This window comes from Dendropsophus ebraccatus, chromosome 1, assembly GCF_027789765.1.
Source record: "Dendropsophus ebraccatus isolate aDenEbr1 chromosome 1, aDenEbr1.pat, whole genome shotgun sequence".
Lineage (NCBI taxonomy): Eukaryota > Metazoa > Chordata > Amphibia > Anura > Hylidae > Dendropsophus > Dendropsophus ebraccatus.
The window spans coordinates 232,089,238-232,116,884 of NC_091454.1; the positions used below are offsets into that span (position 1 = coordinate 232,089,238).

A 27,647-nucleotide genomic window follows, 5' to 3' on the forward strand; every position below is an offset into this window, starting at 1 on the left:
TGGGTGTAATCCTCAGTATATATATATATATACAGTGCACAGTACCACTTCTCCTGTCCTGTATGCTGGGTGTAATCCTCAGTATATATATATGCAGTGCACAGTACCACTTCTCCTGTCCTGTATGCTGGGTGTAATCCTCAGTATATATATATGCAGTGCACAGTACCACTTCTCCTGTCCTGTATGCTGGGTGTAATCCTCAGTATATATATACAGTGCACAGTATAACTTCCCCTGTCCTGTATGACAGTTAGTGTGCGCGGTGTTGTAATCACATGACGTTAGAGCACTCGGACATCCGGGCATTTCCCAGTCACTCCTCTGATTACATCATGGCGCAGTACAATATCCTGTTGTGGAACACGGTGTCCAGAGCCAGAGAAGGAGCGAAGGAGAAGGAAACGTAAGTACAGTAGTGTATACATGTAGTGGTGGTGGAGCAGTATTAGGACAGTAGTGTATACATGTAGTGGTGGTGGTGGTGGAGCAGTATTAGGACAGTAGTGTATACATGTAGTGGTGGTGGAGCAGTATTAGGACAGTAGTGTAAACATGTAGTGGTGGTGGAGCAGTATTAGGACAGTAGTGTATACATGTAGTGGTGGTGGAGCAGTATTAGGACAGCAGTGTATACATGTGGTGGTGGGTGGAGCAGTATTAGGACAGTAGTGTATACATGTAGTGGTGGTGGAGCAGTATTAGGACAGCAGTGTATACATGTAGTGGTAGTGGTGGAGCAGTATTAGGACAGTAGTGTATACATGTAGTGGTGGTGGTGGTGGAGCAGTATTAGGACAGTAGTGTATACATGTAGTGGTGGTGGTGGAGCAGTATTAGGACAGTAGTGTATACATGTGGTGGTGGGTGGAGCAGTATTAGGACAGTAGTGTATACATGTAGTGGTGGTGGAGCAGTATTAGGACAGTAGTGTATACATGTAGTGGTGGTGGAGCAGTATTAGGACAGCAGTGTATACATGTAGTGGTGGTGGAGCAGTATTAGGACAGTAGTGTACACATGTAGTGGTGGTGGAGCAGTATTAGGACAGTAGTGTATACATGTGGTGGTGGAGCAGTATTAGGACAGCAGTGTATACATGTGGTGGTGGGTGGAGCAGTATTAGGACAGCAGTGTATACATGTGGTGGTGGAGCAGTATTAGGACAGTAGTGTATACATGTGGTGGTGGAGCAGTATTAGGACAGTAGTGTATACATGTAGTGGTGTTGGTCGAGCAGTATTTGGACAGTAGTGTATACATGTAGTGGTGGTGGTGCAGTATTAGGACAGTAGTGTATACATGTGGTGGTGGTGGAGCAGTATTAGGACAGTAGTGTATACATGTGGTGGTGGAGCAGTATTAGGACAGTAGTGTATACATGTGGTGGTCGTGGAGCAGTATTAGGACAGTAGTGTATACATGTAGTGGTGGTGGAGCAGTATTAGGACAGTAGTGTATACATGTGGTGGTGGTGGAGCAGTATTAGGACAGTAGTGTATACATGTAGTGGTGTTGTCGAGGCAGTATTAGGACAGGTAGTGTATACATGTAGTGGTGTGGTGGAGCAGTATTAGGACAGTAGTGTATACATGTAGTGGTGGTGGTGGTGGAGCAGTATTAGGACAGTAGTGTATACATGTAGTGGTGGTGGTGGAGCAGTATTAGGACAGTAGTGTATACATGTAGTGGTGGTGGAGCAGTATTAGGACAGTAGTGTATACATGTAGTGGTGGTGGAGCAGTATTAGGACAGTAGTGTATACATGTGGTGGTGGAGCAGTATTAGGACAGTAGTGTGTACATGTAGTGGTGGGGGTGGAGCAGTATTAGGACAGTAGTGTATACATGTAGTGGTGGTGGAGCAGTATTAGGACAGTAGTGTATACATGTGGTGGTGGAGCAGTATTAGGACAGTAGTGTATACATGTAGTGGTGGTGGTGGAGCAGTATAAGTACAGTAGTGTATACATGTAGTGGTGGTGGTGGAGCAGTATTAGGACAGTAGTGTATACTTGTGGTGGTGGTGGAGCAGTATTAGGACAGTAGTGTATACATGTAGTGGTGGTGGTGGAGCAGTATTAGGACAGTAGTGTATACATGTGGTGGTGGTGGTGGAGCAGTATTAGGACAGTAGTGTATACATGTAGTGGTGGAGCAGTATTCCGACAGTAGTGTATACATGTGGTAGTGGTGGTGGAGCAGTATTAGGACAGTAGTGTATACATGTAGTGGTGGTGGTGGAGCAGTATTAGGACAGTAGTGTATACATGTAGTGGTGGTGGTGGAGCAGTATTAGGACAGTAGTGTATACATGTAGTGGTGGTGGAGCAGTATTAGGACAGTAGTGTATACATGTGGTGGTGGAGCAGTATTAGGACAGTAGTGTATACATGTGGTGGTCGTGGAGCAGTATTAGGACAGTAGTGTATACATGTAGTGGTGGTGGAGCAGTATTAGGACAGTAGTGTATACATGTAGTGGTGGTGGAGCAGTATTAGGACAGTAGTGTATACATGTAGTGGTGGTGGAGCAGTATTAGGACAGTAGTGTATACATGTAGTGGTGGTGGTGGTGGAGCAGTATTAGGACAGTAGTGTATACATGTAGTGGTGGTGGAGCAGTATTAGGACAGTAGTGTATACATGTAGTGGTGGTGGAGCAGTATTAGGACAGTAGTGTATACATGTAGTGGTGGTGTAGCAGTATTAGGACAGCAGTGTATACATGTAGTGGTGGTGGAGCAGTATTAGGACAGTAGTGTATACATGTAGTGGTGGTGGAGCAGTATTAGGACAGTAGTGTATACATGTGGTGGTGGAGCAGTATTAGGACAGCAGTGTATACATGTGGTGGTGGTGGAGAAGTATTAGGACAGTAGTGTATACATGTGGTGGTGGGTGGAGCAGTATTAGGACAGCAGTGTATACATGTGGTGGTGGTGGAGCAGTATTAGGACAGTAGTGTATACATGTGGTGGTGGAGCAGTATTAGGACAGTAGTGTATACATGTAGTGGTGTTGGTCGAGCAGTATTTGGACAGTAGTGTATACATGTAGTGGTGGTGGTGGAGCAGTATTAGGACAGTAGTGTATACATGTGGTGGTGGTGGAGCAGTATTAGGACAGTAGTGTATACATGTGGTGGTGGAGCAGTATTAGGACAGTAGTGTATACATGTGGTGGTCGTGGAGCAGTATTAGGACAGTAGTGTATACATGTAGTGGTGGTGGAGCAGTATTAGGACAGTAGTGTATACATGTGGTGGTGGTGGAGCAGTATTAGGACAGTAGTGTATACATGTAGTGGTGTTGGTCGAGCAGTATTAGGACAGTAGTGTATACATGTAGTGGTGGTGGTGGAGCAGTATTAGGACAGTAGTGTATACATGTAGTGGTGGTGGTGGTGGAGCAGTATTAGGACAGTAGTGTATACATGTAGTGGTGGTGGTGGAGCAGTATTAGGACAGTAGTGTATACATGTGGTGGTGGTGGAGCAGTATTAGGACAGTAGTGTATACATGTAGTGGTGGAGCAGTATTGGGACAGTAGTGTATACATGTGGTGGTGGTGGTGGAGCAGTATTAGGACAGTAGTGTATACATGTGGTGGTGGTGGTGGTGGAGCAGTATTAGGACAGTAGTGTATACATGTAGTGGTGGTGGTGGAGCAGTATTAGGACAGTAGTGTATACATGTGGTGGTGGTGGAGCAGTATTAGGACAGTAGTATATACATGTAGTGGTGGTGGAGCAGTATTAGGACAGTAGTGTATACATGTAGTGGTGGTGGAGCAGTATTAGGACAGTAGTGTATACATGTAGTGGTGGAGCAGTATTAGGACAGTAGTGTATACATGTAGTGATGGAGCAGTATTAGGACAGTAGTGTATTCATGTGGTGGTGGAGCAGTATTAGGACAGTAGTGTATACATGTAGTGGTGGTGGAGCAGTATTAGGACAGTAGTGTATACATGTGGTGGTGGTGGAGCAGTATTAGGATAGTAGTATATACATGTAGTGGTGGTGGTGGTGGAGCAGTATTAGGACAGTAGTATATACATGTAGTGGTGGTGGAGCAGTATTAGGACAGTAGTGTATACATGTGGTGGTGGTGGAGCAGTATTAGGACAGTAGTGTATACATGTAGTGGTGGGGGAGCAGTATTAGGACAGTAGTGTATACATGTAGTGGTGGTGGAGCAGTATTAGGACAGTAGTGTATACATGTAGTGGTGGAGCAGTATTAGGACAGTAGTGTATACATGTAGTGGTGGTGGTGGAGCAGTATTAGGACAGTAGTGTATACATGTGGTGGTGGTGGTGGAGCAGTATTAGGACAGTAGTGTATACATGTAGTGGTGGTGGAGCAGTATTAGGACAGTAGTGTATACATGTAGTGGTGGTGGAGCAGTATTAGGACAGTAGTGTATACATGTAGTGGTAGTGGAGCAGTATTAGGACATTAGTGTATACATGTAGTGGTGGTGGAGCAGTATTATGACAGTAGTGTATACATGTATTGGTGCTGGTGGAGCAGTATTAGGACATTAGTGTATACATGTAGTGGTGGAGCAGTATTAGGACAGTAGTGTATACATGTGGTAGTGGTGGTGGAGCAGTATTAGGACAGTAGTGTATACATGTGGTGGTGGTGGAGCAGTATTAGGACAGTAGTGTATACATGTGGTGGTGGTGGTGGAGCAGTATTAGGACAGTAGTGTATACATGTGGTGGTGGTGGAGCAGTATTAGGACAGTAGTGTATACATGTGGTGGTGGTGGTGGAGCAGTATTAGGACAGTAGTGTATACATGTAGTGGTGGTGGAGCAGTATTAGGACAGTAGTGTATACATGTAGTGGTGGTGGAGCAGTATTAGGACAGTAGTGTATACATGTAGTGGTGGTGGAGCAGTACTAGGACAGTAGTGTATACATGTAGTGGTGGAGCAGTATTCCGACAGTAGTGTATACATGTGGTAGTGGTGGTGGAGCAGTATTAGGACAGTAGTGTATACATGTGGTGGTGGTGGAGCAGTATTAGGACAGTAGTATATACATGTAGTGGTGGTGGTGGAGCAGTATTAGGACAGTAGTGTATACATGTGGTGGTGGTGGTGGAGCAGTATTAGGACAGTAGTGTATACATGTAGTGGTGGAGCAGTATTAGGACAGTAGTGTATACATGTAGTGGTGTTGGTCGAGCAGTATTAGGACAGTAGTGTATACATGTAATGGTGGTGGTGGAGCAGTATTAGGACAGTAGTGTATACATGTAGTGGTGGTGGAGCAGTATTAGGATATTAGTGTATACATGTAGTGGTGGTGGAGCAGTATTAGGACAGTAGTGTATACATGTAGTGGTGGTGGAGCAGTATTAGGACAGTAGTGTATACATGTAGTGGTGGTGGAGCAGTAATAGGACAGTAGTGTATACATGTAGTGGTGGTGGAGCAGTATTAGGACAGTAGTGTATACATGTAGTGGAGCAGTATTGGGACAGTAGTGTATACATGTAGTGGTGGTGGTGGAGCAGTATTAGGACAGTAGTGTATACATGTGGTGGTGGTGGAGAAGTATTAGGACAGTAGTGTATACATGTAGTGGTGGTGGTGGAGCAATATTAGGACAGTAGTGTATACATGTAGTGGTGGTGGAGCAGTATTAGGACAGTAGTGTATACATGTGGTGGTGGTGGTGCAGTATTAGGACAGTAGTGTATACATGTAGTGGTGGTGGAGCAGTATTAGGACAGTAGTGTATACATGTAGTGGTGGTGGTGGAGCAGTATTAGGACAGTAGTGTATACATGTAGTGGTGGTGGAGCAGTATTAGGACAGTAGTGTATACATGTAGTGGTGGTGGTGGAGCAGTATTAGGACAGTAGTGTATACATGTGGTGGTGGTGAAGCAGTATTAGGACAGTAGTGTGTACATGTAGTGGTGGTGGAGCAGTATTAGGACAGTAGAGTATACATGTGGTGGTGGAGCAGTATTAGGACAATAGTGTATACATGTGGTGGAGCAGTATTAGGACAGTAGTGTATACATGTGGTGGTGGTGGAGCAGTATTAGGACAGTAGTGTATACATGTAGTGGTGGTGGTGGAGCAGTATAAGTACAGTAGTGTATACATGTAGTGGTGGTGGAGCAGTATTAGGACAGTAGTGTATACATAGGGTGGTGGTGGTGGTGGTGGAGCAGTATTAGGACAGTAGTGTATACATGTAGTGTTGGAGCAGTATTAGGACAGTAGTGTATACATGTAGTGGTGTTGGTGGAGCAGTATTAGGACAGTAGTGTATACATGTGGTGGTGGTGGAGCAGTATTAGGACAGTAGTGTATACATGTGGTGGTGGAGCAGTATAAGGACAGTAGTGTATACATGTAGTGGTGGAGCAGTATGAGGACAGTAGTGTATACATGTAGTGGTGGAGCAGTATTAGGACAGTAGTGTATACATGTAGTGGTGGAGCAGTATTAGGACAGTAGTGTATACATGTAGTGGTGGAGCAGTATTAGAACAGTAGTGTATACATGTAGTGGAGCAGTATTAGGACAGTAGTGTATACATGTAGTGGTGGAGCGGTATTAGGACAGTAGTGTATACATGTGGTGGTGGTGGTGGAGCAGTATTAGGACAGTAGTGTATACATGTGGTAGTGGTGGTGGAGCAGTATTAGGACAGTAGTGTATACATGTAGTGGTGGAGCAGTATTAGGACAGTAGTGTATTCATGTGGTGGTGGTGGTGGAGCAGTATTAGGACAGTAGTGTGTACATGTAGTGGTGGTGGAGCAGTATTAGGACAGTAGTGTATACATGTAGTGGTGGTGGTGGAGGCAGTATTAGGCACAGTAGTGTATACATGTGGTGGTGGTGGAGGGCAGTATTAGGACAGTATGTATACATTGGTGGTGGTGGAGCAGTATTAGGACAGTAGTGTATGCATGTAGTGGTGGTGGAGCAGTATTAGGACAGTAGTGTATACATGTAGTGGTGGTGGTGGAGCAGTATTAGGACAGTAGTGTATACATGTGGTGGTGGTGGAGCAGTATTAGGATAGTAGTATATACATGTAGTGGTAGTGGTGGTGGAGCAGTATTAGGACAGTAGTGTATACATGTAGTGGTGGAGCAGTATTAGGACAGTAGTGTGTACATGTAGTGGTGGAGCAGTATTAGGACAGTAGTGTATACATGTAGTGGTGGTGGAGCAGTATTAGGACAGTAGTGTATACATGTAGTGGTGGAGCAGTATTAGGACAGTAGTGTATACATGTAGTGGTGGTGGAGCGGTATTAGGACAGTAGTGTATACATGTGGTGGTGGTGGTGGAGCAGTATTAGGACAGTAGTGTATACATGTAGTGGTGGAGCAGTATTAGGACAGTAGTGCATACATGTGGTAGTGGTGGTGGAGCAGTATTAGGACAGTAGTGTATACATGTGGTGGTGGTGGAGCAGTGTTAGGACAGTAGTGTATACATGTGGTGGTGGTGGAGCAGTATTAGGACAGTAGTGTATACATGTGGTGGTGGAGCAGTATTAGGACAGTAGTGTATACATGTAGTGGTGGTGGAGCAGTATTAGGACAGTAGTGTATACATGTAGTGGTGGTGGAGCAGTAATAGGACAGTAGTGTATACATGTAGTGGTGGTGGAGCAGTATTAGGACAGTAGTGTATACATGTAGTGGAGCAGTATTAGGACAGTAGTGTATACATGTAGTGGTGGAGCGGTATTAGGACAGTAGTGTATACATGTAGTGGTGGTGGTGGAGCAGTATTAGGACAGTAGTGTATACATGTGGTAGTGGTGGTGGAGCAGTATTAGGACAGTAGTGTATACATGTAGTGGTGGTGGAGCAGTATTAGGACAGTAGTGTATACATGTAGTGGTGGAGCAGTATTAGGACAGTAGTGTATTCATGTGGTGGTGGTGGTGGAGCAGTATTAGGACAGTAGTGTGTACATGTAGTGGTGGTGGTGGAGCAGTATTAGGACAGTAGTGTATACATGTAGTGGTGGTGGAGCAGTATTAGGACAGTAGTGTATACATGTAGTGGTGGTGGAGCAGTATTAGGACAGTAGTGTATGCATGTAGTGGTGGTGGAGCAGTATTAGGACAGTAGTGTATACATGTAGTGGTGGTGGTGGAGCAGTATTAGGACAGTAGTGTATACATGTGGTGGTGGTGGAGCAGTATTAGGATAGTAGTATATACATGTAGTGGTAGTGGTGGTGGAGCAGTATTAGGACAGTAGTGTATACATGTAGTGGTGGTGGAGCAGTATTAAGACAGTAGTGTATACATGTAGTGGTGGTGGAGCAGTATTAGGACAGTAGTGTATACATGTAGTGGTGGAGCAGTATTAGGACAGTAGTGTATACATGTAGTGCTGGAGCAGTATTAGGACAGTAGTGTATACATGTGGTGGTGGAGCAGTATTAAGACAGTAGTATATACATGTAGTGGTGGTGGAGCAGTATTAGGACAGTAGTGTATACATGTGGTGGTGGTGGTGGAGCAGTATTAGGACAGTAGTGTATACATGTAGTGGTGGAGCAGTATTAGGACAGTAGTGTATACATGTAGTGGTGGTGGTGGAGCAGTATTAGGACATTAGTGTATACATGTGGTGGTGGTGTAGCAGTATTAGGACAGTAGTGTATACATGTAGTGGTGGTGGAGCAGTATTAGGACAGTAGTGTATACATGTAGTGGTGGTGGTGGAGCAGTATTTGGACAGTAGTGTATACATGTGGTGGTGGTGGAGCAGTATTAGGACAGTAGTGTATACATGTAGTGGTGGTGGAGCAGTATTAGGACAGTAGTGTATACATGTAGTGGTGGAGCAGTATTAGGACAGTAGTGTATACATGTAGTGGTGGAGCAGTATTAGGACAGTAGTGTATTCATGTGGTGGTAGTGGTGGAGCAGTATTAGAACAGTAGTGTATACATGTAGTGGTGGTGGAGCAGTATTAGGACAGTAGTGTATACATGTAGTGGTGGTGGAGCAGTATTAGGACAGTAGTGTATACATGTAGTGGTGGTGGAGCAGTATTAGGACAGTAGTGTATACATGTAGTGGTGGTGGTGGAGCAGTATTAGGACAGTAGTGTATACATGTAGTGGTGGTGGAGCAGTATTAGGACAGTAGTGTATACATGTGGTGGTGGAGCAGTATTAGGACAGTAGTGTATACATGTAGTGGTGGTGGAGCAGTATTAGGACAGTAGTGTATACATGTGGTGGTGGAGCAGTATAAGGACAGTAGTGTATTCATGTGGTGGTGGTGGTGGAGCAGTATTAGGACAGTAGTGTATACATGTAGTGGTGGTGGTGGTGGAGCAGTATTAGGACAGTAGTGTATACATGTAGTGGTGATGGAGCAGTATTAGGACAGTAGTGTATGCATGTAGTGGTGGTGGAGCAGTATTAGGACAGTAGTGTATACATGTAGTGGTGGTGGTGGAGCAGTATTAGGACAGTAGTGTATACATGTGGTGGTGGTGGAGCAGTATTAGGATAGTAGTATATACATATAGTGGTAGTGGTGGTGGAGCAGTATTAGGACAGTAGTGTATACATGTAGTGGTGGTGGAGCAGTATTAGGACAGTAGTGTATACATGTAGTGGTGGTGGAGCAGTATTAGGACAGTAGTGTATACATGTAGTGGTGGAGCAGTATTAGGACAGTAGTGTATACATGTAGTGCTGGAGCAGTATTAGGACAGTAGTGTATACATGTGGTAGTGGTGGTGGAGCAGTATTAGGACAGTAGTGTATACATGTGGTGGTGGAGCAGTATTAGGACAGTAGTATATACATGTAGTGGTGGTGGAGCAGTATTAGGACAGTAGTGTATACATGTGGTGGTGGTGGTGGAGCAGTATTAGGACAGTAGTGTATACATGTAGTGGTGGAGCAGTATTAGGACAGTAGTGTATACATGTAGTGGTGGTGGTGGAGCAGTATTAGGACATTAGTGTATACATGTAGTGGTGGAGCAGTATTAGGACAGTAGTGTATACATGTAGTGGTGGTGGTGGTGGAGCAGTATTAGGACAGTAGTGTATACATGTGGTGGTGGTGGAGCAGTATTAGGACATTAGTGTATACATGTGGTGGTGGTGGAGCAGTATTAGGACAGTAGTGTATACATGTAGTGGTGGTGGAGCAGTATTAGGACAGTAGTGTATACATGTAGTGGTGGTGGTGGAGCAGTATTAGGACAGTAGTGTATACATGTAGTGGTGGTGGTGGTGGAGCAGTATTTGGACAGTAGTGTATACATGTAGTGGTGGTGGAGCAGTATTAGGACAGTAGTGTATACATGTAGTGGTGGTGGAGCAGTATTAGGACAGTAGTGTATACATGTGGTGGTGGTGGTGGTGGAGCAGTATTAGGACAGTAGTGTATACATGTAGTGGTGGAGCAGTATTAGGACAGTAGTATATACATGTAGTGGTGGTGGAGCAGTATTAGGACAGTAGTGTATACATGTGGTGGTGGTGGTGGAGCAGTATTAGGACAGTAGTGTATACATGTTGTGGTGGAGCAGTATTAGGACAGTAGTGTATACATGTAGTGGTGGTGGTGGAGCAGTATTAGGACATTAGTGTATACATGTAGTGGTGGAGCAGTATTAGGACAGTAGTGTATACATGTAGTGGTGGTGGTGGAGCAGTATTAGGACAGTAGTGTATACATGTGGTGGTGGTGGAGCAGTATTAGGACATTAGTGTATACATGTGGTGGTGGTGGAGCAGTATTAGGACAGTAGTGTATACATGTAGTGGTGGTGGAGCAGTATTAGGACAGTAGTGTATACATGTAGTGGTGGTGGAGCAGTATTAGGACAGTAGTGTATACATGTGGTGGTGGAGCAGTATTAGGACAGTAGTGTATACATGTGGTGGTGGTGGAGCAGTATTAGGACAGTAGTGTATACATGTGGTGGTGGTGGAGCAGTATTAGGACAGTAGAGTATACATGTGGTGGTGGAGCAGTATTAGGACAATAGTGTATACATGTGGTGGAGCAGTATTAGGACAGTAGTGTATACATGTAGTGGTGGTGGAGCAGTATTAGGACAGTAGTGTATACATGTAGTGGTGGTGGAGCAGTATTAGGACAGTAGTGTATTCATGTAGTGGTGGTGGTGGAGCAGTATTAGGACAGTAGTGTGTACATGTAGTGGTGTTGGTGAAGCAGTATTAGGACAGTAGTGTATACATGTAGTGGTGGTGGTGGAGCAGTATTAGGATAGTAGTATATACATGTAGTGGTAGTGGTGGTGGAGCAGTATTAGGACAGTAGTGTATACATGTAGTGGTGGTGGTGGAGCAGTATTAGGACAGTAGTGTATACATGTAGTGGTGGAGCAGTATTAGGACAGCAGTGTATACATGTAGTGGTGGTGGTGGAGCAGTATTAGGACAGTAGTGTATACATGTAGTGGTGGAGCAGTATTAGGATAGTAGTATATACATGTAGTGGTAGTGGTGGTGGAGCAGTATTAGGACAGTAGTGTATACATGTGGTGGTGGTGGAGCAGTATTAGGACAGTAGTGTATACATGTGGTGGTGGAGCAGTATTAGGACAGTAGTGTATACATGTGGTGGTGGTGGAGCAGTATTAGGACAGTAGTGTATACATGTAGTAGTGGTGGAGCAGTATTAGGACAGTAGTATATACATGTGGTGGTGGTGGAGCAGTATTAGGACAGTAGTGTATACATGTAGTGCTGGAGCAGTATTAGGACAGTAGTGTATACATGTGGTGGAGCAGTATTAGGACAGTAGTGTATACATGTGGTGGTGGTGGTGGAGCAGTATTAGGACAGTAGTGTATACATGTAGTGGTGGAGCAGTATTAGGACATTAGTGTATACATGTAGTGGTGGAGCAGTATTAGGACAGTAGTGTATACATGTAGTGGTGGTGGTGGAGCAGTATTAGGACAGTAGTGTATACATGTGGTGGTGGTGGAGCAGTATTAGGACATTAGTGTATACATGTGGTGGTGGTGGAGCAGTATTAGGACAGTAGTGTATACATGTAGTGGTGGTGGAGCAGTATTAGGACAGTAGTGTATACATGTAGTGGTGGTGGAGCAGTATTAGGACAGTAGTGTATACATGTGGTGGTGGAGCAGTATTAGGACAGTAGTGTATACATGTGGTGGTGGAGCAGTATTAGGACAGTAGAGTATACATGTGGTGGTGGAGCAGTATTAGGACAATAGTGTATACATGTGGTGGAGCAGTATTAGGACAGTAGTGTATACATGTAGTGGTGGTGGAGCAGTATTAGGACAGTAGTGTATACATGTAGTGGTGGTGGAGCAGTATTAGGACAGTAGTGTATACATGTAGTGGTGGTGGAGCAGTATTAGGACAGTAGTGTATTCATGTAGTGGTGGTGGTGGAGCAGTATTAGGACAGTAGTGTGTACATGTAGTGGTGTTGGTGAAGCAGTATTAGGACAGTAGTGTATACATGTAGTGGTGGTGGTGGAGCAGTATTAGGATAGTAGTATATACATGTAGTGGTAGTGGTGGTGGAGCAGTATTAGGACAGTAGTGTATACATGTAGTGGTGGTGGTGGAGCAGTATTAGGACAGTAGTGTATACATGTAGTGGTGGAGCAGTATTAGGACAGCAGTGTATACATGTAGTGCTGGAGCAGTATTAGGACAGTAGTGTATACATGTGGTGGAGCAGTATTAGGACAGTAGTGTATACATGTGGTGGTGGTGGTGGTGGTGGAGCAGTATTAGGACAGTAGTGTATACATGTGGTGGTGGTGGTGGAGCAGTATTAGGACAGTAGTGTATACATGTGGTGGTGGTGGTGGTGGAGCAGTATTAGGACAGTAGTGTATACATGTGGTGGTGGTGGTGCAGTATTAGGACAGTAGTGTATACATGTGGTGGTGGTGGTGGAGCAGTATTAGGATAGTAGTATATACATGTAGTGGTAGTGGTGGTGGAGCAGTATTAGGACAGTAGTGTATACATGTAGTGGTGGTGGTGGAGCAGTATTAGGACAGTAGTGTATACATGTAGTGGTGGTGGTGGAGCAGTATTAGGACAGCAGTGTATACATGTAGTGCTGGAGCAGTATTAGGACAGTAGTGTATACATGTGGTGGAGCAGTATTAGGACAGTAGTGTATACATGTAGTGGTGGAGCAGTATTAGGACAGTAGTGTATACATGTGGTGGTGGTGGTGGTGGTGGAGCAGTATTAGGACAGTAGTGTATACATGTGGTGGTGGTGGTGGAGCAGTATTAGGACAGTAGTGTATACATGTGGTGGAGCAGTATTAGGACAGTAGTGTGTACATGTAGTGGTGGAGCAGTATTAGGACAGTAGTGTATACATGTGGTAGTGGTGGAGCAGTATTAGGACAGTAGTGTATACATGTAGTGGTGGTGGTGTAGCAGTATTAGGACAGTAGTGTATACATGTGGTGGTGGTGGTGGAGCAGTATTAGGACAGTAGTGTATACATGTAGTGGTGGTGGTGTAGCAGTATTAGGACAGTAGTGTATACATGTGGTGGTGGTGGTGGAGCAGTATTAGGACAGTAGTGTATACATGTGGTGGTGGTGGAGCAGTATTAGGACAGTAGTGTATACATGTGGTAGTGGTGGAGCAGTATTAGGACAGTAGTGTATACATGTGGAGTAGTATTTGCACAGTTATAGTGATGGTGACTTCTCTCTTATTACAGGTCACAATGGCCGGATCTTCTTTCGTTCCCCCTGGACTTCATGAGTTAATTCCGGTGAGATGATCAGCGAGAGAAGATGGAGGTTGTTGTGTAGTGATCAGCAACGTGTTGTAAGGTTTGGTTCAGCACAACCTTCTATACAGACGGATGTATCACACTCATACGTCAGTCACTACAATCCACCGACCACCTCACAGTGCAGCAGATCATTACTGATCACCAGTCTTACACCAGTATCTACCATCATTGTGCATGGTAGGGATGGTGGTGGCAGTAGGGATGCCGGGGTAGTGATGATGGTTGTGGTGGTAGTGATGTCGGTGATGTTAGGGATGATGGTGGTGGCAGTAGTGATGGCGTTAGTGATGGTGGTGGTAGTAGTGATGACATTAGTAATGGTGGTGATAGTAGTGATGGCGGTGATAGTAGTGATGGTAGTAGTGATGGTGGTGGTGGTAGTAGTGATGGTGCAGGTGGTAGTAGTGTGATGGGGATGATAGTAGTAGTAGTAGTAGTGATGATGGTGGTGGTGGTAGTAGTGATGGTGCAGGTGGTAGTAATGGCATTAGTGATGGCTTGGCAGTAGTAGTGATGGTGGTGGTGGTAAGGATGATAGTAGTAGTAGTAGTAAGGATGGTAGTAGTAGTAAGGATGATAGTAGTAGTAGTAGTGATGATGGGGATGGTAGTAGTAGTAGTGATGATGATGATGATACATGTTGATATTCTCACAAATTTCTCTGCTTTCTTACAGGTCAGTCAGTTCCACATTCATCAGAAGTGTAAGTGCTGGAGCCTATATTACACTGTGTAAGGTTATGTATGACTGGATATGGGTGATGTCACTGATCTCTAGTGATGGATAGGCTGTATTCTCAGTGATGTCACTGATCTCTAGTGATGGATAGGCTGTATTCTCAGTGATGTCACCGCTGATCTCTAGTGATGGATAGGCTGTATTCTCAGTGATGTCACTGATCTCTAGTGATGGATAGGCTGTATTCTCAGTGATGTCACCGCTGATCTCTAGTGATGGATAGGCTGTATTCTCAGTGATGTCACTGATCTCTAGTGATGGATAGGCTGTATTCTCAGTGATGTCACCGCTGATCTCTAGTGATGGATAGGCTGTATTCTCAGTGATGTCACTGATCTCTAGTGATGGATAGGCTGTATTCTCAGTGATGTCACTGCTGATCTCTAGTGATGGATAGGCTGTATTCTCAGTGATGTCACCGCTGATCTCTAGTGATGGATAGGCTGTATTCTCAGTGATGTCACTGATCTCTAGTGATGGATAGGCTGTATTCTCAGTGATGTCACTGATCTCTAGTGATGGATAGGCTGTATTCTCAGTGATGTCACTGATCTCTAGTGATGGATAGGCTGTATTCTCAGTGATGTCACCGCTGATCTCTAGTGATGGATACGCTGTATTCTCAGTGATGTCACTGATCTCTAGTGATGGATAGGCTGTATTCTCAGTGATGTCACTGATCTCTAGTGATGGATAGGCTGTATTCTCAGTGATGTCACTGATCTCTAGTGATGGATAGGCTGTATTCTCAGTGATGTCACCGCTGATCTCTAGTGATGGATACGCTGTATTCTCAGTGATGTCACTGATCTCTAGTGATGGATAGGCTGTTTTCTCAGTGATGTCACTGATCTCTAGTGATGGAGAGGCTGTATTCTCAGTGATGTCACTGATCTCTAGTGATGGATAGGCTGTATTCTCAGTGATGTCACCGCTGATCTCTAGTGATGGATACGCTGTATTCTCAGTGATGTCACTGATCTCTAGTGATGGATAGGCTGTATTCTCAGTGATGTCACTGATCTCTAGTGATGGATAGGCTGTATTCTCAGTGATGTCACCGCTGATCTCTAGTGATGGATAGGCTGTATTCTCAGTGATGTCACCGCTGATCTCTAGTGATGGATAGGCTGTATTGTCAGTGATGTCACTGCTGATCTCTAGTGATGGATAGGCTGTATTGTCAGTGATGTCACTGATCTCTAGTGATGGATAGGCTGTATTCTCAGTGATGTCACTGATCTCTAGTGATGGATAGGCTGTATTCTCAGTGATGTCACCGCTGATCTCTAGTGATGGATAGGCTGTATTCTCAGTGATGTCACTGATCTCTAGTGATGGATAGGCTGTATTCTCAGTGATGTCACTGATCTCTAGTGATGGATAGGCTGTATTCTCAGTGATGTCACTGATCTCTAGTGATGGATAGGCTGTATTCTCAGTGATGTCACCGCTGATCTCTAGTGATGGATAGGCTGTATTCTTAGTGATGTCACAGCTGATATCTAGTGATGGATAGGCTGTATTCTCAGTGATGTCACTAATCTCTAGTGATGGATAGGCTGTATTCTCAGTGATGTCACTAATCTCTAGTGATGGATAGGCTGTATTCTCAGTGATGTCACTGATCTCTAGTGATGGATAGGCTGTATTCTCAGTGATGTCACCGCTGATCTCTAGTGATGGATAGGCTGTATTCTCAGTGATGTCACTGATCTCTAGTGATGGATAGGCTGTATTCTCAGTGATGTCACTGCTGATCTCTAGTGATGGATAGGCTGTATTCTCAGTGATGTCACTGATCTCTAGTGATGGATAGGCTGTATTCTCAGTGATGTCACTGATCTCTAGTGATGGATAGGCTGTATTCTCAGTGATGTCACCGCTGATCTCTAGTGATGGATAGGCTGTATTCTCAGTGATGTCACTGATCTCTAGTGATGGATAGGCTGTATTCTCAGTGATAAATTTGAAGGAGACAGCACTTTGTAGAGTGAAAAACAGTGACTTTTATTCACACCTCAATGTTGCGACGTTTCGGCTATACACAGTAGCCTTCCTCAAGCATAAAACCAAGTGCCAATACACACACTTATATATGTGAACACTACAATCAATTTCAAAGCATCAGCTGTGAATCTTATAAACAGTGATAGAGCAATTCCAAAGTAATCAAAGAATATAGATGTTTAGTGAAGTATATACAATAAAAACATACAAATCATCATGTGTCTGTGTTCATTAATATTCATAAATATGTGACATAGGGAGCGATCCTCACACCGATCGCTCTATAATCCCAATATTTAGTACATAAACAAAAGCAACAAGTGACAATCATGTGTATACTATATACTATAATGAAAACGAGGGAGGGATGTTATTACCTAACACACAAGGATGAATGGCGTCCCATGACTCCAGGTATAACAAGGCGCAGAAACAATGACTACACTGTTGCCGCGTCACTATCCGGCTGCCGCGCATGCGCACAGCAGTCGGCTGTTCCGCGGCGGCCATCTTAAAAAAGGGCTGAGATGCCAGGAGTTCGGTTATAGTGAATATCATGTCAAAGCAATAAATTAATGTTGCGAATCTACTAAGGTGGATTATACAGGGAAGACATGAATAGTAGCGAAGCATATGTGTCGGTTGGTAGAAACTCACAGCCCCGCTCACAACAACAGTGGATCGTATTATGGGCTTATATATATACGTGACGTCACCTTCCCTGGTGGACTGCGCCACCTTCTATGACTGTATGTCGAAACTCCAACCTCATGTTTATATATGGCAATCTACACATAGTGCTAACTACCACATAGTCAACACAGCAGACCACCAATGAACCTCCGGTAAACCAAGAGACTATCATTGGGGCTGACGTGGAGTTCAACTCAAGTCAATTATTGAGGCAAGGGACAAGTTGCACTGTATAGTGCTTACAAGGACGAATAGCACTATATAGTACTTACAAGGACAGATTACTCTCTGTAGTGTTTATAGGGACATATTGCACCATATAGTGCTAACAAGAACACATTGCACTGTGTAGTGCTTACAGGGACACATAAGGGCAAATAGATTCGCATCATCAACCCATACTAGTCCACACTGATTCCACCACTACCATGACTTTACAGAAAAATTAAACAAAGTATAAAGTGTAAAAAGAATAATCAGCCTCTTAATAAACATAACTCCATGTGCATGAAAAGATGACATCAAAATTCTGATATAAAGATATTTAGATGGAGAGTAAAGGGAGCCAAATAAAGTTTCCAAGCTTGTGGTTGGTAGTTTTCCATCCAATCCCATAGATGAATTATCTAGAAGAAAAGAAATAAGAAGGTTACTGATCAAAATAAATCAATATAGATAAATACAACTCTGTGTAATATTGGCACTAGGTAACCTCCCACTACAGAGATGTGGAAGGACAGGATTACAGGGACACACCGCGTTACAGTCGTATCCCAGATGGTACATTCAATGGCACACTATCAGATGTTGAATTCCAAATTCAAACCATGTGGGGCCAAGCTGTTGAGTTTATGTATCCACATAAGTTCTCTCTTTTTTAATTTTGCCACCCTATCCCCTCCTCTGCGTCTTCTTGGGATCCTGTCAATGATAGCAAATCTCAGGTCCTCTACTCTATGAGACATTTCCACAAAATGGTTGGAAACAGGCAAATCCACTCTGTTGGTTCTAATTGTGGACCTATGTTTATTGATCCTTGATCTACAGTTCACAGTCGTTTCCCCTACATATACCATTTTGCAGGGGCAGGTAAGTACATATATCACAAAGTCAGTACGGCATGTCAAATAACTACGGATCTTGTAGACCTGTCCTGTCAGAGGATGTTGAAAAGTGGGGCCTTTTAACATTAGGGGGCAATTACTACACCCCAGACAAGGGAAACAGCCATTTTTAGAGGGCCTAAGACATCCCTGAGTAGTGGTGGCTGTGGGACCCAAATCTGCCCTAACTAGGGTATCCTTCAGATTTCTAGGCCTCCTATATGCCATCCTGGGGGCTGTATTAAACTCCTCTATCTGTGGGAATGCCCTACAAGTACACCCCATTCTTTCTGTAGTATTCGTGAGACATGTCTGCTGGCATGGGAATATGTAGTCACAACTGTCATCCGTGGATTAGTCCTTGTCTCCTGTGGATTCGTGGTTGGTCTGGGGGATAGGGCCTTCTCTCTCTGTTGAGCAATTAACATCGGGGGATACTTCCTTGCCCTAAATTTCTCACACATGGTATCAAGTCTTTTTGGGAGTCTCGTCTGGTCTTGTACAATCCTGGTCACTCTCAGCAATTGGCTGTATGGTAGAGAGCGGACCATCGGTCGTGGGTGGAAGCTGTCAAATTGAAGTAAATTATTCCTATCGGTCGGCTTTACATAGAGGTCCGTCAACAATCTGTCACCTTCTCTGTAGACCCAAGTATCCAGAAACTGTATCCCTTCATCTGAGGCTACATATGTAAATTTGACCGTCTCATCTATAGTGTTAAGATAGCGGTAAAAGGACATTAGTTCTTCATCTGTGCCCTTCCAGATGACAAAGACATCGTCTATGTATCTCCACCACCTCAGGACATGCCCGAAGTGGTGGGACACATAGACGTGTCTATCCTCCAACGCTGCCATATACATATTGGCATATGTAGGCGCGACATTACTGCCCATTGCGGTCCCACGCCGCTGGGCATAGAACTGGTCACGGAACAAAAAATAATTTTTTGTCAGAATGATGGTCAGCAAGTCCAGTAGGAATTTTTTAGCATGAGGTGTGATGTCTGAGTAGTCAAGGGCCTCCTCGACTGCCCCTATTCCCCTAGTGTGGTCAATAGACGTATACAGGGATGTAACATCAAAGGATACAAGGATCACCCGCTCTGTCACGACTACCTCCTTCAATTTACACAAAAAGTCTTGAGTGTCCCTAATGTACGACCTGGCACATGTGGCAAACCCTCTGAGCACCTTATCCAGGTAAATAGCCAGAGGGCCAAACACAGAGCCACAGCCTGCCACTATAGGACGTCCAGGAGGGGTTTTTAGACACTTATGGATTTTGGGAAGTATGTACAGGACAGGGGTCACTGGGTTTGTAACTTCCAAGAAATCCCTGAGTTGGGTATCGATGATATTTAATGCATACGCATCAGCAATAATCCCATCAATCTCATTTTTTATCTCCACCAATGGATCACGATCCAACGGAAAATATACCTCACGATCAGATAGCTGTCTCTCAATTTCAGCAGTGTATTGGCTCGTATCCATCACCACCAAAGCTCCCCCTTTATCAGCGGGTTTGATGGTGATGGAATTGTCCATCCTAAGTACATCTATTGCTTCCCTTTCTTTCCTCGACATGTTATTGAAGCTATTAAATAAGTGTGTGTGTTTCAGTCTATCCATTTGTTGTATTACATTAGTTTTAAATGTTTCAATCACTGGGTTCGTAATGGGTGGATTAAAACCACTTCTTTTACGTAACCCCACATCACCCAAATTGAGTTCACTTGGACCCTCTAGTCCCTTATCACATTTATCAGACTTTTCAGAGAACCACACTTTTAATTTAAGCTGGCGATACACTTCATGTAAGTCAAGGTCTAGTTGAAACCAATCAATACTATTCTGTGAGCAGAAAGACAATCCTTTGTTTAAAACATTCATTTCAGTCTCTGTAAGATTACGTGAAGAAATATTTACCACGAGATGTGTATCAGATGGATCACTCATGGGTTCGGAGTCGACTGGTTCTGAGTAGAGTCTCTCCGGGCAGGTTTCGGCGTGGCTCTGCGTTGATTGCCCGTTGTTCCCCGGTCCTTCTTGTATGGTCTGCCATCTTTGTCTCTTGTATCTCCTCCTGTGTTTCCTCCCACCCCGTCTGGGGCGTCCTGTGGATCTAAAAAAATGGCCGATTCATTGTCAATGTTATCCTGTGTATCAGAGGTATTAGATCTTCTCTTCCTCTTTTGGGGACCCTTCCCATTATGATTGTTCTGTCTCTGACCACCAACACCATTTTTTTGCCAGGTATAAATCTTTCCACCACGATAGTCATCCTCATCTCTATTCCATTTTTGTCTCTTTACTTTCTCCAACTTATCACGAAAGCCATTCAATGATTGTTCCGCACTCTCCCGATATTCCTGTAACTCAGTAGCAGTCAAAGTCCCAGCCAGGCATTCATTCACTTCTCTCAGATGATCATTTGCTATATTTATCTCTATTTGCAAAAAGTCCAAATTAAGTAGCATAATCTCCTTCGCATACTGGTTGGAGATTTGTGCAAAACGGTCACAATACTGTACATTAGAAGGAAACAAGTTAGGTGACAGTTGAGACCTCATTCCTCTGGGTATGCGTCCAGCCCTATAATATTCGCCAATGGTCATCAGATGTAACTCCAAGGAGATCAATTTTTTAGATATATTCTCCCACCTCCGTTTAGTATTGTCCAAATCAGGCACCCTCAGGAACGGCACCACACCCGGTACTCCACTCATAATCCTGTCCACATCATCACTGGAGTGAAAAAAGGCTGCAGATGCGGTGGCCATCTTGGCCAAAAAAGTCACACAGAACAATTAGACAAAAAACTTTTCAAAACTAATATATATGCCGTGCCCGCTACGGAGTCCAATCAGTCACTGAATATAGTATAACAGCACAGGCAAAAATAGAAAAAAGTAGAAAAAATTATGGATTAGTGCACGCCTCACCAGACTGGGCTAAATGTCCGGGATTATCCAATAAATTTATTGGATAATCCCGGACATTGAGCCCAGTCTGGTGAGGCGTGCACTAATCCATAATTTTTTCTACTTTTTTCTATTTCGCTTGTGCTGTTATACTATATTCAGTGTATTCTCAGTGATGTCACTGCTGATCTCTAGTGATGGATAGGCTGTATTCTCAGTGATGTCACTGATCTCTAGTGATGGATAGGCTGTATTCTCAGTGATGTCACTGATCTCTAGTGATGGATAGGCTGTATTCTCAGTGATGTCACCGCTGATCTCTAGTGATGGATAGGCTGTATTCTCAGTGATGTCACTGCTGATCTCTAGTGATGGATAGGCTGTATTCTCAGTGATGTCACTGATCTCTAGTGATGGATAGGCTGTATTCTCAGTGATGTCACTGCTGATCTCTAGTGATGGATAGGCTGTATTCTCAGTGATGTCACTGATCTCTAGTGATGGATAGGCTGTATTCTCAGTGATGTCACTGCTGATCTCTAGTGATGGATAGGCTGTATTCTCAGTGATGTCACCGCTGATCTCTAGTGATGGATAGGCTGTATTCTCAGTGATGTCACTGCTGATCTCTAGTGATGGATAGGCTGTATTCTCAGTGATGTCACTGCTGATCTCTAGTGATGGATAGGCTGTATTCTCCGCGATGCGTAGGCTGTATTCTCAGTGATGGATAGGCTGTATTCTCAGGAATGGATAGGCTGTATTCTCAGGAATGGATAGGCTGTATTCTCAGGAATGGATAGGCTGTATTCTCAGGAATGGATAGGCTGTATTCTCAGGGATGGATAGGCTGTATTCTCAGTGATGGATAACTCTATTGTTTTTGCAGGGAGCAGCCTGTTCCAGAGTTCTTGCACCTATGACCTATTGGGACCACATGGAGCCCTCGTATACCAGGCAGAGGAGAATCGGGAATGCTGTGGACCTCGGATGGATGTCCGTATCCGGAACATTCAGGGTTACAATGTCTTTAACATGTATATACCTTCTGAATGCTGCAGCTGGGAGACACGGGTAAGTCACCTCTATATATCCTGGTGTTGTGTCATGTTGCGTCTGCCAGGGGTGTTAGTCGTTATTTGCAGGGGTAGGTGTTGCGGTTTCGGGCTCGGAGTGCTATCTGGCCTCTCTGGTTCCCAACATGCACTGGTTATAGGTGCAGGATCAGTCCCTGGTGTCCCTGTAATGTGCTGGGACTGAGGAACCACCAAATCCAGATCAGCAAACTCCATAAGGAAAGAGTACGATGCCTTTAGGAACAAGTTCACACAGAGCGGCTTTGCTTTTGAGTCTGATCGTCTGCGTTTCTCTTGTAATTCTGAAGATTAGTTTAGTTGTGCTTGTTCAGGAGAATAGGCGGCTACCAGGGGGCCTGTGTAATAGTGCAGGACTCTGTCAGGGGGACTGTAGATTCTTGAAAGAAGATACCAGAACTAACGGTAGTGAATAGAACTGAATAAAGCTGGAAGAGATCACACCATGCTAGATCCAGGAAGAGGGTCCTCAGGTGTGATCATCTGAAAGGGGCCAATCCCTCGACTTATCCCAAAGTGATCTAGCAAGGTCAGCGGGGTACTTCGGCTAGCAGCAACTTCTCCAACCGCTGAGCATAGTCCTTCTTGTAGCTCTCAGGACTTCCTGACAAAGAGTTGTAGTGAATAAGTCCCCTCGAGGTAGACAGGTTTAGGGCCACGTTTAGTGGTAGGTGCTCGTACAGACAACACAAGTCATAAGTGCAGGGAGTCGCTTGCAGAAGGAATAGAGTCTCCCTGGTTAGAGGCACTCTGCACCTGGCTACCCAGGAACTAGCTAGGAGTAAGAGAAGCTGGGGCTAGATCCCTATGGAGGAGAGCTTTAGGCAACATAGGTTAGAACCTTCTAGAAGCTACTGGTGATGAGAATGGGAGAGTTGGCTGCCAACCATACTCTGCACATACAAAGTAACAAAACATTCACCTAACATTAACCCTTAATGTCTTCAATTTCCCGGTCCTCTTGGGTATTCATCATGGTGGTCCGGAGTGGAATAGTGACCCACCCGGACTATTGGTACTGGCACCTACAAAAAGGGGAGATGACCTAAGGAAGGTGTGTGTACTGTGTTGGTGCTTGACGAGGAATCACAGAGTCTCTTTAGCATAAGTAAAGTCTTGTTTACTCTGAAGTAGCTGGAAACAGGCAGCAGATAATACAGCTTTGCCTTGATACAATACTGTACACTTGATAAGATACTTAATACTTTAGGATCCTGATCTGTACTGAGAGTAGAGAGAGTGGTACAGCTGTGCTGGCTGAGTTGCATGCTGAGAAGTAGAAAAGAAGATCAGAGAAGTAGAGAGGAGGATGTCCAGAGAGTCCCAACCCAAGTAGTACAGTACTGAGATAGAGTTCATAGGCTTTTAGCAACTTTGCTCTATCCGGATCAGTTCCTTTACTTTCTATATGGATACTGTCCTACAATGTGTCTCTCCTTGTCCACAGTGTGGGTTAGGATGATCCCTGACTTGTCCTCTCTAGTCAAAGTTTAAGGGTCCTATTACACAGAGCGATTTTTTACAATTAATGACTAACGATAAAGGATCGCAAATGAGATTGTTTTTCGTTAACCTGAAATCGTTCACCATATTACAGAGAACGATAATCGTAAGTGACGATCGTTACTGCGATCGTTACTATGATCGTTTATTCCTTCTGATCCCAGCAAAACAATGGGCAATGTGCTATTACACTGAACGATTAGTGAAAAAACGCGAAATTTGAGCGAACGGATGTGGAATTACAGGGAACAATTAACGATAATTTTAAGTTCAGATCTAAATCAACGATTTACGATTTTTCGATTGTTGCCTGCAATTACACAGAACGATTATCGTTTAAATTTGAACAATATAACAATTTTTCGCACGTTAATCGTCCCGTGTAATAGGGCCCTAACACTGCATGGTGTTGAGTGTTCAGCTGTCTGTGGACCTGGCAGGAGCCTGAGCCCAACTGGACTACTGTAGAGAGCGTTCTGGCTTGTGTCCTTCCTCTACAGAGTCTAACGACAAAAGACCCTACACTTCCATGTGACTTCCTATCTACAGCCCCTGTAAGGTGTGCTGTGAGTGGGTGAGGAGAGCGTATGTGAGAAGTAAAGAGAGAGATGATAGGTGAAAGGCAGAAAGAACTCTCATTGGTGTGCATATCCATGTGACACACAAGCCTACAGCCTTACAAAAAACTGAGCATATACACTTAGAACAACGACATCTTGTGGCGAAACTCTGGTACTACTACATAACCACTTATACTTGAAAGTACAGGCAACTTCAGCAGCCACCGCTAATCAAATGGCGAACGTTCGGGTTCGGATGGACTCGAACCCGGTTCGCTCATCTCTAGTGACATTTGGGTTTTAGGATTGGAGTGATGAGGTCTGGGTGTCAGGATTGGGGTGTTGAGATCTGGGTGTCAGGATTGGGGTGTTGAGGTCTGGGTGTCAGGATTGGGGTGATGAGGTCTGGGTGTCAGGATTGGAGTGATGAGGTCTGGGTGTCAGGATTGGGGTGATGAGGTCTGGGTGTCAGGATTGGGGTGATGAGGTCTGGGTGTCAGGATTGGGGTGATGAGGTCTGGGTGTCAGGATTGGGGTGATGAGATCTGGGTGTCAGGATTGGTGTGATATCTGGGTGTCAGGATTGGTGTGATGAGGTCTGGGTGTCAGGATTGGTGTGATGAGGTCTGGGTGTCAGGATTGGGTTGATGAGGTCTGGGTGTCAGGATTGGGGTGATGAGGTCTGGGTGTCAGGATTGGGGTGATGAGGTCTGGGTGTCAGGATTGGGGTGATGAGGTCTGGGTGTCAGGATTGGTGTGATGAGGTCTGGGTGTCAGGATTGGGGTGATGAGGTCTGGGTGTCAGGATTGGTGTGATATCTGGGTGTCAGGATTGGGGTGATGAGGTCTGGGTGTCAGGATTGGTGTGATGAGGTCTGGGTGTCAGGATTGGGGTGATGAGGTCTGGGTGTCAGGATTGGTGTGATATCTGGGTGTCAGGATTGGTGTGATGAGGTCTGGGTGTCAGGATTGGAGTGATGAGGTCTGGGTGTCAGGATTGGGTTGATGAGGTCTGGGTGTCAGGATTGGGGTGATGAGGTCTGGGTGTCAGGATTGGGGTGATGAGGTCTGGGTGTCAGGATTGGGGTGATGAGGTCTGGGTGTCAGGATTGGTGTGATATCTGGGTGTCAGGATTGGGGTGATTAGGTCTGGGTGTCAGGATTGAGGTGATGAGGTCTGGGTGTCAGGATTGGTGTGATGAGGTCTGGGTGTCAGGATTGGGGTGATGAGGTCTGGGTGTCAGGATTGGGGTGATGAGGTCTGGGTGTCAGGATTGGGGTGATGAGGTCTGGGTGTCAGGATTGGGGTGATGAGGTCTGGGTGTCAGGATTGGGGTGATGAGGTCTGGGTGTCAGGATTGGGGTGATTAGGTCTGGGTGTCAGGATTGGGGTGATGAGGTCTGGGTGTCAGGATTGGGGTGATGAGGTCTGGGTGTCAGGATTGGGGTGATGAGATCTGGGTGTCAGGATTGGGGTGATGAGGTCTGGGTGTCAGGATTGGGGTGATGAGGTCTGGGTGTCAGGATTGGGGTGATGAGGTCTGGGTGTCAGGATTGGTGTGATGAGGTCTGGGTGTCAGGATTGGGGTGATGAGGTCTGGGTGTCAGGATTGGTGTGATATCTGGGTGTCAGGATTGGTGTGATGAGGTCTGGGTGTCAGGATTGGTGTGATGAGGTCTGGGTGTCAGGATTGGGGTGATGAGGTCTGGGTGTCAGGATTGGTGTGATGAGGTCTGGGTGTCAGGATTGGGGTGATGAGATCTGGGTGTCAGGATTGGTGTGATATCTGGGTGTCAGGATTGGGGTGTTGAGGTCTGGGTGTCAGGATTGGGGTGATGAGGTCTGGGTGTCAGGATTGGGGTGATGAGGTCTGGGTGTCAGGATTGGGGTGATGAGGTCTGGGTGTCAGGATTGGGGTGATGAGGTCTCGGTGTCAGGATTGGGGTGATGAGGTCTGGGTGTCAGGATTGGGGTGATGAGGTCTGGGTGTCAGGATTGGGGTGATGAGGTCTGGATGTCAGGATTGGGGTGATGAGGTCTGGATGTCAGGATTGGGGTGATGAGGTCTGGGTGTCAGGATTGGGGTGATGAGGTCTGGGTGTCAGGATTGGGGTGATGAGGTCTGGGTGTCAGGATTGGGGTGATGAGGTCTGGGTGTCAGGATTGGGGTGATGAGGTCTGGGTGTCAGGATTGGGGTGATGAGGTCTCTGTTTCAGGATTGGGGTGATGAGGTCTGGGTGTCAGGATTGGGGTGATGAGGTCTGGGTGTCAGGATTGGGGTGATGAGGTCTGGGTGTCAGGATTGGGGTGATATCTGGGTGTCAGGATTGGTGTGATGAGGTCTGGGTGTCAGGATTGGGGTGATGAGGTCTGGGTGTCAGGATTGGGGTGATGAGGTCTGGGTGTCAGGATTGGGGTGATGAGGTCTGGGTGTCAGGATTGGGGTGATATCTGGGTGTCAGGATTGGTGTGATGAGGTCTGGGTGTCAGGATTGGGGTGATGAGGTCTGGGTGTCAGGATTGGGGTGATTAGGTCTTCATCTACCAGTAGAGAGTCGCGAGCACGGGCTTAGCTAGGATTCATGGGGCCCCATAGCAAAAAACTTTATGGGGCCCCCTATACACTAATATATATATAATTATTATTATTATTTTTTTTCTCTCTCTCTATCTATATATCTATATATCTATATATATATCTATATATCTATATATATATATCTTCTACCTCTCTTTCTCTCTATCTCTATCTCTCTCTCTCTATCTCTCTGTCTGTCTATCTATCTCTCTCTCTCTATCTCTCTCTATATCTCTCTCTCTCTCTCTCTCTGTCTGTCTTTCTGTCTCTCTCTCTCTATATCTCTCTCTCTATCTCTCTCTCTATCTGTGTATATATATATATATATATATATATATATATATATAGCAAAAAATCCTGCGTGTAGCCACAACAGTGACTGGCAGAGGAGAGAGCCAATGTCTGCTTGTTCTGTCCGTCCACTGTATAGAACTATAACAGGTATTAGGAGCCTCATGGTTATATACATAGGTGCAGGAGCAGATTGCCTTCTGCTTAACCCTTTATTTACATGCTGCAACACAAACAAAGGGTTAATACAGAAGACAATTAGCTCTCTCCTTCACTACTCCTGCACTGATAACCTCTGACCTCCTGCGGTCAGAGGTTATCAGAGTAGTGAGG

The 27,647-nt window shown here is 44.9% G+C and overlaps 1 protein-coding gene across 1 annotated transcript in view; it reads left to right on the plus strand.

Moving 5' to 3' along the window:
* The first annotated feature begins 206 nt into the window (after positions 1 to 206).
* The window catches only part of LOC138771707 (phospholipid scramblase 2-like), a 35,631-nt gene continuing 8,190 nt past the window's right edge, over positions 207 to 27,647 (plus strand). The window contains exons 1-4 of the mRNA XM_069951666.1: positions 207 to 406; positions 13,739 to 13,792; positions 14,492 to 14,519; positions 22,176 to 22,360. Of these exons, the coding sequence (XP_069807767.1) occupies positions 13,745 to 13,792; positions 14,492 to 14,519; positions 22,176 to 22,360 (261 nt within the window). The 5' untranslated portion in view covers positions 207 to 406; positions 13,739 to 13,744. The remainder of the gene's footprint in view (positions 407 to 13,738; positions 13,793 to 14,491; positions 14,520 to 22,175; positions 22,361 to 27,647) is intronic.